Source organism: Mytilus trossulus, chromosome 10 (genome assembly GCF_036588685.1).
Source record: "Mytilus trossulus isolate FHL-02 chromosome 10, PNRI_Mtr1.1.1.hap1, whole genome shotgun sequence".
In the NCBI taxonomy this organism is placed as follows: Eukaryota; Metazoa; Mollusca; class Bivalvia; order Mytilida; family Mytilidae; genus Mytilus; species Mytilus trossulus.
The window spans coordinates 50,270,501-50,284,058 of NC_086382.1; the positions used below are offsets into that span (position 1 = coordinate 50,270,501).

The following is a 13,558-nucleotide window of genomic DNA, read 5'->3' on the forward strand; positions in this document are numbered from 1 at the left end:
TTTTCAGCCTCCTGCTTCCCGGACAGTTGGTTTAAATGTAAACGGGAATCCACAGTTTGCATCCTGGGCAACTGAGGAAATTGTAAACAGAAAATATTTGGAATAAACAAGTATCAATTTAAAAAAAAAAAAAAGTTGTGCCAAATACGGCTAAAGTAATCTATGCCTGGTATAAGAAAATCCTTAGTTTTTCGAAAAATTCAAAGTTTTGTAAACAGGAAATTTTCGAAAATTCAACTTTAAAATGTGTTTTTATATAAAACCATCATTCACGCAATTAACCTTCAAATTTCATGCAAGGACCGAAGCCCCTAAATTCGGCAATTAATGTGTTAAACGCAAGACTTCAGGAATGTCCGTAGAACGGACAACCTTGGTTCGGAAGTTGAATTTTGACCTGTGAACTTTACTAATACTTTTAAAATTCCCGCCATTTAAACTTCAAATCATTTCTATATTTAGAACGACAGGAAGTTGTGAAAGAAGAAACTGAGTCAAACTGAAAACTGAAACATCAACATGTAATTCTTGCCAACATTCGCAGTGTTTACCTGTTAACTATCTCATATGTTCTTATAGCCACTTTTCCAATAATAGTTAAAAACTCTTCAGGTAAAAATTGTTGTTGGTGCCGAGTTGATTTATTTGTGCGTCGCGTAAAAAATATTATGCTACAAAAGGGGATTTCCATGTTTCACGACTCTGATCCAAATCAGCAAAAAGTGACTGACTTGTATACTATAGTCATGAGTCAATTAGATAAACATGAATTTAGACATGATATCAGAAGACACTAGATTATAAATACATTGTACATTACAAATGCATTAGGATCGTGATATGGTGTAGTATACTATATATTTTTATGAACAAATAAGAAAAATCATCTCCTGCTGTGAGTGATCTAAGTGTAGTGGGGTTGCTTCCCATTAGTACAGGTAGAACATATATAGCTAGTCTTAATCAACTGAGCTAGGGAATCGATTCTTTGGCTCAGTGGGTGAACGCACTGCGTGACTGTCACCCAGATGACAAGGGTTCGAATCTGGGTGATGACGATATGAATTTGTAGAGTAGATCTATACGTGCTATCCGGTGACATTTGGCGCCCGACTAAAAAATCCACGATGGTTATCTGGAGTATAGCCAGGGTTTGTGCTGTTAAGAGTCATATATGAAGATATGATGACTCTTGTTGTGGGGGAATAGTGTAGGGGGATTGCTTCCCCTCAGTACAGGTAGAACATATATATTGCCAGTCTTAATCAACTGAGCTAGGGAATCGATGCTTTGGCTCAGTGGGTTAACACACTGACTTCACCTAGACGACCAGAGTTCGAATCCCGGTGATAACGATATGAATTTGTAGAGTAGATACGTGCTCTCCGGTTACATAAGCATCACTTTATTTTAATTCAACAGATTTTCACTTTTCACCTAAAATAATGAAATATACAGTGACAATTAAAGCAAGGATTAACGCATGCAAAAGGGGCGTAAATTAGACCTTATTCAGTTATTCTGGATAATTTGAGACCTTTAATGATTACGAGGGGCGTTAAATTAAAATGTCTTGCAAGTTGAACTTTTAACCGATTTCATAAAACACAGTGAAAAACAAACTTTTTTTACGGATGCACTTTAAATATTGGATTTTCATCGAACTATGCAGCTATCTCAGATATATATTAAGCTTACTGAACCCCAGGTCATTTTGTTTTTTGTTGTATTGCTGAAAGTTTATCAATAGAAAATAAGAAAGTAATGATATATTTCTGTTTTCAGATAAAAAATGTCAATATTTAGTGATTGTCAGATAGTCCTGGACTTGACTACCAGTGTCAACTTAAAAAAAAAGACAGAAATCAGGAAAAAGATCACTGAAAATGGAGGAATTATTTCTTACCTTGTCACCAAGAAGGTATGTACAAGGCAATAATAAATTTTGAATGAAAATTTGCTTGTTGAACAATTCATATGAACTACTATTCAAAATTTTATTCAAAGTAATAGACCACTTTCGAGTTCATCCGTCACCGGAAAAAACTCGTCAATTATACGCGCCTTTATCATCGTCATTTGTGCGTTTAGGGGCGTCGTCACTTCCTTCCAATGTTGAGCGAGTGGTTGGAAAACTATAATTCTATATTGTACGAATTATTCGGCAAATTGAATTCTCAAAATTGACAATCAACACTGCTGTCATTAGGGAAATGTCAGTAAGTACCTACAGAGCAACCATTATTTCTAGTTTATCCTGCACAAAGACGATCACTAAGACGCTTGATGAACGTAAATAGTGCAGGGATACAGGCGAGCCCCTCTATCTGGTAAATGACGTCATAAAGGCGTGCATAATTGACGAGTTTTTGCCGGTGACGGATGAACTCGAAAGTGGTCTATTCAAAGTAAAAATTAGCTTCAGGTCACCCACACAATTGGTGTCCCTTTGATCATAGTTTTTGAAGAGATTTTATTGTAAAGCAAATATCCATCAGAATTTCAGTCTTATTTAACTTTATAAAAATAATGAGATGTGGTATGATTGCCAATGAGACAACTATCCACCAAAGTTCAAATGAAGTGGATGTAAGCAATTATTGGTTTGTTTTTTCTAAAAAACTAGTAATTACGATGCGAAATATGTTCTTGTTACCCCCCTTTGGCCGATCATTTGATATTCTCGCATAACTGATTTTGAATTGTGTTCACTCCACCTTTAGTTTTAAAGTGAATTCTTTTTCCTAGTCATTACATTAGAATATGTTAGAGTAATCAGATCGAAATACATGCTATTAATCATATGTAAATAATTTAGTATTTTGTATTTTGTCTTCATGTATGTCATTATTATTATTTAGTTTTTATAGGCTAGCCTAAAGGGAGTGTTTCATTCCTTAGGTGTTTGAATTTTCAAGGGAGTGTTTCATCCTTTGGATTCATCAGTGTATATATGTCTCTTTAAGGTACTCTACTTTTAGGAGAGATTTCCGTGAGTATCTCCTAAGTAGATCTAGCAGCTGAAGAAGTGTTTTATTCTTCCTGCTTGGAGTTGAACTTTCAAGAGAGTGTTACATCTCTTGGGTTTAACCACATCTGTAACTTGTTTGGTTTTGTTTGGCGGGCTAGTTTGGCGGATATTTAATTTTTGTGGCCCGCCTTAATTTATATTATTCTAGTTTAACTGAATAAGTATTAATATTTGTATATGTATTGGTAATTGTTCTTTATATTATTGTAATTCATGTATGTAAAGATTTATGTTTTCGGCCAAATAAATTTATATTATTATTACAGTCTTTTATGAAGCCAAGAAGTAATTGGTTTGTTTTTTCTAAAAAACTAGTAATTACGATGCGAAATATGTTCTAGTTACCCCCCTTTGGCCGATCATTTGATATTCTCGCATAACTGATTTTGAATTGTGTTCACTCCACCTTTAGTTTTAAAGTGAATTCTTTTTCCTAGTCATTACATTAGAATACGTTAGAGAAATCAGATCGAAATTTACCCACCCGCCCTCTCCTTTTTTTTTTATTTTTGTCAAATTTCTAGTTTATTTATTTTATTTTATTTTTGCATTTTATGCATCAGTAACTTATGTGGCGGATATTTAATTTTTGTGGCCCGCCTTAATTTATATTATTCTAGTTTAACTGAATAAGTATTAATATTTGTATATGTATTGGTAATTGTTCTTTATATTATTGTAATTCATGTATGTAAAGATTTATGTTTTCGGCCAAATAAATTTATATTATTATTACAGTCTTTTATGAAGCCAAGAAGTAATTGGCATCTGTACATGTAAGGCTTATATATGACAACAAGAAAAATCCATGCTGTTTAGTCTGCTATAAAAGTCTCCAAACATGAAAAATTAGAAAACAATTCAATTCAGCAAACACTGAATTACAGACTCTTTGATTGGTTATTAACTGCGCCCTGGTGTGTTGTTGTAGCATGCTTGCCTCAAGTGCAGGAGATTGTGGGTTTGAAACCAAGAAGTATAACACAAAAGACTTTATTATTGGGTATTTGCTTCTTTTCTGTGATGCAACCGCATTAAAAAAATAAGAACAAGGACTGGTTTACCCTGAGTAAGAATTATGTGTTAAGGGTATACTGAGATGATCTGATTAATAGGGTAAAATTAAATAAATCAAGAATTCAAAATTGATACTTTTAGCTTGAAGAGTATTAGTTCAGGATCAAAATAAGCTAAAATTGATAGGTCATGTAGCTCTTTTCAAGATATTTGACTTATGAAATATGGCAGAAAAAGGCTGACTTGGACTTTAACATTATATATGCAATGGTATTTTTTAGGTCTCAAATCAAAAGGAAGAAAATTAAGAATCTGCTTAAATTTTGTCAAATAACCTTTTATGAGCTATTAAGTCTCATGTAAAAAAGATAGATAGGTGTTATTGGGCAAAATATTTTACCTTGTTTGTATGGAAAATCACATTCAAGGAATCTGAACATTTGACACAAATTTCAAAACCTCCCTAATGGCTACATGTCTTCCGTAGAGACTCATTATCATCTTTATTGTCTAGCTTGTTATATGTTTCTGGTTTATTTACAGAGTACACATGTTGTTTGTAATGACCCAGAAAAGGCAGATATCAGTTACAAATGTAAAATGGCCACAAAGTATGGATTACCAGTAGTGTCACTTGATTATATCCATGATTGTGTAGACCAGGGGAGATTACTCAATACAGATAATTACATCCTTGTTGTCTAGTTTGTTATATGTTTCTGGTTTATTTACAGAGTACACATGTTGTATGTAATGACTCAGAAAAGGCAGATATCAGTTACAAATGTAAAATGGCCACAAAGTATGGATTACCAGTAGTGTCACTTGATTATATCCATGAGTGTGTAGACCAGGGGAAATCACTCTGTTGTCTAGCTTGTTATATATTTCTGGTTTATTTACAGAGTACACATGTTGTATGTAATGACCCAGAAAAGGCAGATATCAGTTACAAATGTAAAATGGCCACAAAGTATGGATTACCAGTGGTGTCACTTGATTATATCCTTGATTGTGTAGACCAGGGGAGATTACTCAATACAGATAATTACATCCTGGTTGGAAAGACAAAGTCACAAGAATTCAGCAGTGGCAAAGTACCAGGTAAGTATTTATGCCCCTGCCATAGGGGAGGGGGCAATAAAATTTACCCTTGTCTGTCTGTACCTCAGTCCATACATACATGTAGGTCCCACAGTTGCTTTCCGTTCTCTAACTTTATTTTGCCTCAACCAACTGTTATGAAACTTATACACAATGCTTAATACCACCAATTACAGATCAAGTTTGAATTTTGGTGGTGTCACTTTAACTTTTCTAGAGTTACAAATGTATGCCCCTTTACGAATGAAAACATTTCTGAATTTTTGTTTCCATTCTCTAACTTAAGTTTGCCTCAACCAAATAGTATGAAACTTTATAATACACAATGCTTATTACATGTACAACAAAATACAGATCAAGTTTGAATTTTGGTGATGTCACTTTAACAGTTCTAGAGTTATGCCTCTTTACAAATGTTATAAAACTTATTACTACAAACCCAGATCAATAACAAATTTGGAAAGTATCACTTTTGCCATTCTTCAGTTATGTCCCTTCATATGATATACAAGTGGGGGCATAATCTGTGTCCCATGGACACGTTCCCAATTTATTTATTTTTAAATTGGATAATTATTAAAAACAAAAGAAGTTTTTATCGGTATTTCTCGTTAACTTATTAACTTTTAACTTGGGTTGGCATATCTTTTATCATTTTTCTGTGACATGAAATTGTGTAACCTGATAAAAAGGTATACCAAGGAGAGTACATCAGCCTCCCTCAATAGGAGATCACTCTGACCTACATTTAACATTTTATCTACAATCACATCTTGTAGAATAAAGTAGACTCCATGAAAATAAATGACTCTAAACTAGATTTTATACTTCAATGACTCTATTTAGTTTTATCTCCAAAGTCATAGGTTTAAAGTTTCCTGATATTATATGAAGAATTGTTTGGTTATATATGTATAGGAATGTAGCAGTATCTGGCAAAAAGGGCACTAAATTTTACATTATAATTTATTTTGTAGACAATAAGTGACTTTTGGTTCAAGGGGAGATAAGTGCTGTTATATGTATCTTCAGTTTTGATAAATTAATTTATTTACATAACCCTGTTACTGTATTATTTTGTAGCAAGCAAGTATCAAAGTAAAGATGTGACAAAGAAGAAAATCAAAATAGATCCCAAAGGTGTTAAAGTGTGGCACCCTGGTAATAAAAATTCACCTGATTACAATGAGGAGAAATATGAAGTGGCCAAGTTTGCTATGTTTCAGGTAATACTATTTACCAATTATCACAATTTGATATTTGTATTAATTCATACATGATACATAATGATTGCAGTGAGTGCTATTAAAGCAATGTATTTTGATTTTTTTCAGATTAAATTTCTTGTAATTTTCAATTATTTTTTAAGAGGCCTATTCTTTTTAGTTTAAAATAATGGAGAATGCAAAGGAACAATTGTTGTATAGTTTGATCGGCCTTACTCTGTTACATTTGTATGTCAATCTGTGTTTAAGGAGGCTCCTGGGTACAAAAATTTTAGCAAAAAATTAAACCTTTACTTTTTCATTACAAATTTTATTTATTACACTATAAGTTGTTACTTTATGACATGGTACAAAAAACAACCCACAAAAATGATTTGGTTTGGCCCCAGATGACTTTAAAACTTGAAAAAGCTCCAAATTATCTCCCTTTGGTGCGAAAATGCCATTTTTTGGCCTTAAATTTGAAATATCTTGTTTAACTCATCGGTGACCTATATTTTTTATTATTGTTTTCAAATAAGCTGTACATAAACTAAATTATTGTAAAATTTAAGCGATTTTTTATATTAGGTTATTTTTTTATTTCGATATTTCCTCTTTTTCTCCTATTAGTTCAACAGAAAAAAAGGACATTAACAAAAATGTATGCTTTTTCCAGAGGCAGATTTTAGCTTAAATGAACGGTGACCCCATTTTTTTATTTCATTTTTCTTTTAAGTATATGATAAAGTTCAGTTATGAAAAAATATAGCGAAATCCTATATTAGAAAAAAAAAATCATTTATACCCAGGAGCCCCCTTAAGGGCTGGAAGTTTTTTAAAGTGTTTTAAAGAACTATAAAATAGTACCATTCTTTTTCTATTTATTAGAAACCTTTTTGTTTTATCATCCAAAATAAAATGAAGGTTCTATGAAGATTTTATATTTCAGAAATATGACAAGTTAAAAGAGACCACGCTGTTTTATAATTTGGAGATACATGTAGCTGAGCCGGTGGATTTGAACAGATCAGACTGTTATAGATTCAGGATATATTCACACTATGGTTCTACACAGGACATACAGGTAATGCTGCACATAAATTATCAATCAATAATAATACATTTCTTGTATTTTAAATATAATCAAAAGCATTCATCTGTTTCATAGTGGATCACAAGACCAGGTAGAGTGAGTTTTACTTTTGCACTTTAATTGTACTAAATGTATTTAAAGATAGGGATTTTGCATTTTCAGAAAGGTATTACACTGTTGAATAGCACTTAAGATTGTATGAAAGTCATGGAAAAAGGCAATTTAAATTTTCAAAACCAAAGTAATAATCTTAAAGATGAAGTGGACAGAAAATTCACAGATTCAGTCTTTTTTACCTGTCCTAAGTCAGGAATCTGATGTACAGTAGTTGTCGTTTGTTTATGAAATATATACGTGTTTCTCATTTCTCGTTTTTTATAAAGATTAGACAATTGGTTTTCCTGTTTGAATGGTTTTACACTAGTAATTTTGGGACCCTTTACAGCTTGTTGTTTGGTGTGAGCCAAGGCTCTGTGTTGAAGGCCATACATTGACCTATAATGGTTTACTTTTTTAAATTGTTATTTGCATGGAGAGTTGTCTCATTGGCACTCACACAGCATCTTCCTATATCTATTTTTGTTATTTTTAGGAAGTTGGCAGTCAACAAAGTAACCTACCTAATAATAAATTTTTATTTCCAGGAAGCTGTTGTGGAATATCGCTATATCATTACATCAGATGATGCTCTACATGTGTATGCTTATCTGTATACTGAACAGTCAAGACCTCCACGTAATATGAATGTCATTTATCAGCCAATGATGAGAAATATTGGATCTAGAAAATTTCAAAAGGTATATCATTTTGTTAAACAGATAATTGTATCATTAATAAAGTAAATTTTGATTTAAATAAATATATAGAAGTTTAACTTTTAAATCTTGAGAAGGACATAAGAAAGTGATGAATTCAAAGATAATGATGCATGTTCACACAGTAATATGTGTGTGAAGAATTATTGAAATCTGTGGATGATGCTTTGATAATAAAATAAATGCTTTAAAGGGAAACTTCGCAAAAAATCAAAAATTGATATTATGTCCATTCTGTATAAAAATGCTCAAATTTATAAATATTAAAGTTTTATTCCGCTAGATAAGAGATCACCATCGATTTTAAATTTTGAGTATCAGTTCTCTGCCTTCCGCCATTTTGTTATCTTGTCCAAATAAAAATCCCGATATGTCTATAAACCACAAAGACACAAAACTACAGTAACCGATGTAGTCTTTATTACGTGATGATATCTTGTCAATCGTACGATTGTTTTATCTGACTAACTAACTTGATACGGAAAATGTTCTTATTTTTTTAATAACCATATAGTCTGTTATTTTTAAACTGTTAATATTGGAATTAGTTAAAAAGTCAAAGTTCAAATCATAAATAAGTGTTCCGTGAAAATTGTTTTCGAAAATCTAATTCGTTCATAATTCTTTAAAGTAATATACTTTATTCAAATAAATTAGGATCTTCGCTCCACTGGTCACCCGCATGGCTTAAGGTATTACTCCCAAAGGTATTGTGAGGGGTGTAAGGTGACACGTCCAGGTATTCAAGCGATTTCCTGTCGGGCTTGCAAGTTCATGCATCGTTTCACTTCTGTAGGTATTGATCAGTGTACACGGCCGATAACTTATAACTTTCCATTTTGAACTATCAGGTGCATTTATAATATACATCTCTGTCTTGCGTGTCCGAAAGTGATGTAATATACTAGTCATTACTTAACTCATACGCTTGTTTATAAATAAAATTTCTATTGTAAAGAATATTATTTAAAAAAAAAAAAATGATACAAAAAAAAAAAAAAAATGGAGATATACAAATATACGCATTTTTTCCAAGGGTTAATTTGGGAAAATCAGAGACATATAATTGTATTATATGTCTCTGGGAAAATGTAATATTTACTCGTTGTCAATAGTAATGGACATAGTTGGATCATTCCAGAAATGTTGATAAAAAAAATGTGCGCACTTGTCGACGATTCGTTTATACGCCCGGATAGAAAGTTACGGAACTACAGCGCAATTTAAAATGTATACATGTATACATTGAAAGAAACATACCTTTTGTGCAAATTGGGGTAAAAGTTTTGTAAATAGACTAGTCCACGTATACCAACAGTATGTAATCATCCAATTCGATAGACTATCATATACCAAAAGAAGAAGAAGAAGAGGACCAATTTGATTTAAATACAGGTCGATCTATAACTTGCTTTGGTTCATCGAAGTTATGAACATAGTAAAATCACAGATTTATATATCAATTAGATTGTTCTCGAATAATAGATTGTTCTCGAATAAAGAAAGAAATTTGTCATCACCATAATTGTTCCGACATATGCACCTGGACGTACACTAATAATCCCCGAAGGATGTGAATATTTTCTAGGAAAGCTATTGAGTATTAAAGTTTCAAATCATTTTCGGGATTTATTTTCTTTCTTGATATTCAATGACAGCAAATTTAAAGAATAAACTGCTTGTCAGATATTTGTCCGCTTTAGGGGTATTCTTGCCAGTTGAACAGACTTATAATTACATTCAAAAATAGGGAAAGATGACATTAAATTCGTTGTCTTTTGTTTTTAAACATCTTTGGTCAAATAGTTATTAAGTATTATACGTTGTGAGACGAAGACTATTTTAATAAGGACGTCCCCGATTATGATTAAATTTGGTTGACCTTTTTCACACTTGATAAAAAAATATCTATTCGTAATTTTTCGATTCCTTTCCAAGAAGACCTTAAATTTGCTGTCAATTTTTTAAAACTTCTCAAGTAGAAAAATATTTTTTCTTTATTCGTTCATATTATATTCTACTTCGGTAGAGTTATCTTCAGTGAGTTCCAGTTATTAATTTATACGTGGCTTTTAAAAAGTCTAAATCTAAGTGTTCTCATTCATTTATTTGCCTAATAAAGACAAATAAAAATACTTTGGTAAAGCTATTTATAATTTCTAAGTACTCCTTTTTATTAGACATCAATCAAGGACAAAAGGTGTAAATCATTTTGATCGGACATATGATTTAAGTTTCCCTCTTTAACCGAAAATTGTGTATTTCTTAGTAAATTAACTTATTTAGATTCAAATAAATAATAGCACAAAACATAATTAAATAATTCCACGGCGATCAATTTTTATTTGTCACCAACTTGAATATATATTTTAAATATGTATATTGAATGCTCCCTTGTCTTATAATTCACTGATCCGAATAGACAGTCACACCTGGCAAAGTGTGCCCGAGAGGCGTGGTTAAATACCGAAGTGCAAATAACAATTTACCTTTCAACAAGCCATCTACGAGTATTGCCACAGAACCGTGAATACACACATCCTATCAACCAAGTCATAGCAGAGATAGTAAAAGGTCGATAAGAGTACACCAACATATTGTCTTTACAGATTATTGTTCTTTACTTTGTTCACCTTATCAGTCCGAAAATATATTAATTAAAAATAAATTTATAACTTTTTGTGTTGTCTACAAAAATAATTCGAATATATACGTTTAACATAGAAAATTTATCTCATGAATATGTACAATTGAATGTCTGTGCGTTTTATCTTCTTATTATCGGATGGTTATTTAGATAAAGCATAAGTCATCGGCGCGCTTACGATTACGTTAAAATATGATTAAAAACCAAGACTTTTAATGATTGTATTTTAAATCCCGGCATGCAAAAACCAGGAGAAAACGTCACGACCTACAGGAAGTAGTTAATATTTTTTCATTAAATATTGAATTTCTCCTTTATTACTGCACATATAGCGATAAAACTTTGTGAATATATATATTATGTCATAATGAACATATTTAAACCATAAGTAAAAAATCGTGAATTTTCCCTTTAATGACCATCATATACATTGAGTTTCAGAGGTATGGCCTTTTCATTGTTATATTTGTGTTTTAGGTAATTATATCTTTTCACCAAAACACAATTTGCTTTTGGAATATACAAATCTATGAATACAAATTTAGTTGTTTTAAGCTAGTTTCATTTTAGATTTTTTTTATTGATTTTATGCCTTTTATATCAAAGAATTTCATGAAGTTTGAAGGTTCACACTTGAAGTTTGACATGATAACTACCGGGTAAGTCTGATTGCATTAAATGTAAATTTTGTAGATGGTAGAAGAATATGGAATGGATACTCGTCCCTTATCTCCTTCTGTCGTAGAGTTGATGGAACATATCTGGAAAGAGGCTACAGGTGAAATTGAAGAAGTTATCAGTTCACCCTTACAGAGCCTCAAACTAGAACAGGTAAGTATATTTAAAAAAGAAGATGTGGTATGAATACCATTGAGACAATGTCTCACAAGCAACTAAATAACACAAAAAATTAATAACTACAGGTCACTGTTTGGCCTTCAACAATGAGAAAAGCTTAAATACATAGTCAGCTACAAAAGGCCCTGAAATGACAAATATAAAACAATTCAAACAAAAAAACACAAAAACAGCCTAATGTATGTACAAAAAAAATGGTTCATTTAAACTATCATTATGTCAGATCCATAAAAATTATTACTAAAAAATCACATAAATTTCAAAATTCATTTATTTGACCTATTTTATCAAATTTTATCCTAACTTTGAGTGAATTATATAAATTCATACACTGACACAGACTTATTCACTGCTCAATTACTTTAACTTTTAGTATTCAAGATCTGTATTTTATTTGTATATGCTATTTAAGTTTTTGTTACCATTTTAGATAGAGAAAGCAGAAGCTATTTTATTAAAATGTAAAAATTGCGGTGACAACCAACAGAGAACAGGTCTAGTCGATGAATTCTACAGCTGTTTGCCACATAGGAGAAAACATACACCATCAGACACAGAACTTAAAGCTTGGCTTTCTCAGAAACAAGATATATGTCAGGTAATGGTCGCATTTGACTGGTTAATATAAAAGAAACACTTTCTACAAAGTAATTACTATTAAAAAAAGATTGGTAGGTATCTATTTTTAATTGTTTATTTTTTTTCTGACTCACCTATTGCACCTAGGGGCATTATGTTTTTTGGTCTGTGCATCTATTAGTTCTTCCATCCTTCTGTCTGTTTGTCTGTCTTTGCCACTTCAGTTTAAAGTTCTTGGACAGGGTAGTTTTTGATGTAACTGAAGTCCAATCAACTTCAAAATTAGTACATGTTCTTTATGATATGATGTTATTTTAATGCCAAATAAGAGTTTTTACCTCAATTTAGAGGTCCACTGAACATAGAAAATGATAGTGTGAGTGGGGCATACATGTACTATGGAGATATTCATGTTTTATGACAGTTTCCTTGATAGCTTACATTATGGTTTTGGTTTTGCTTATTTTTATGCCCCACCTACGATAGTAGAGGGGCATTATGTTTTCTGGTCTGTGCCTCCGTTCGTCCCTTGGTCCGTTCGTTCGTCCTGCTTCAGGTTAAAGTTTTCGGTCGAGGTAGTTTTTGATGAAGTTGAAGTCCAATCAACTTGAACCTTAATACACATGTTCCCTATGATATGATCTTTCTAATTTTAATGTCAAATTAAAGTATTGACCCCAATTTCATGGTCCACTGAACAAAGAAAAAGATAGTGTGAAGCTCAGGTTAAAGTTTTTAATCAAGGTAGTTTTTGATGAAGTTGAAGTCCAATCAATTTGAAACTTAGTACACATGTTAACTATGATATAATCTTTCTAATTTTAATGCCAAATTAAAGTATTGACCCCAATTTCAGGGTCCAGTGAACATGTAAAATGATAGTGCGAGTGGGGCATCCGTGTACTATGGACACATTCTGTTCAACTTTATTGTTTACATCCTTTTCATTAAGTCTCGTGTGCAATATCTAATAAGCATATGACATTTCCATATTATTGCATAATAATTACATTAGATGTAAGTTTCATTATAATACGTTATTCTGATTGGCTAACATGTTATTCCGTAAACAATTGCATCAGACAATAACATTTATCATGCATGATGACACGAGGTCCCACAAAAAAGTGCACAGGTGAATTAAATAAAACTGGATAAAAATCGTGTTTTCATGATTTTAGCTAAAAAAAATGTAATTATTAGTAT

At 31.7% G+C, this 13,558-nt stretch overlaps 1 protein-coding gene across 1 annotated transcript in view; it reads left to right on the forward strand.

Annotated features, from left to right (window-relative positions):
- Positions 1-467: 467 nt before the first annotated feature.
- LOC134687984 (protein mono-ADP-ribosyltransferase PARP4-like) overlaps positions 468-13,558 on the forward strand; it is a 44,821-nt gene continuing 31,730 nt past the window's right edge. Inside the window, exons 1-8 of the mRNA XM_063548448.1 lie at positions 468-521; positions 1,786-1,921; positions 4,954-5,152; positions 6,236-6,378; positions 7,310-7,444; positions 8,098-8,250; positions 11,609-11,746; positions 12,204-12,371. Of these exons, the coding sequence (XP_063404518.1) occupies positions 1,793-1,921; positions 4,954-5,152; positions 6,236-6,378; positions 7,310-7,444; positions 8,098-8,250; positions 11,609-11,746; positions 12,204-12,371 (1,065 nt within the window). The 5' untranslated portion in view covers positions 468-521; positions 1,786-1,792. The remainder of the gene's footprint in view (positions 522-1,785; positions 1,922-4,953; positions 5,153-6,235; positions 6,379-7,309; positions 7,445-8,097; positions 8,251-11,608; positions 11,747-12,203; positions 12,372-13,558) is intronic.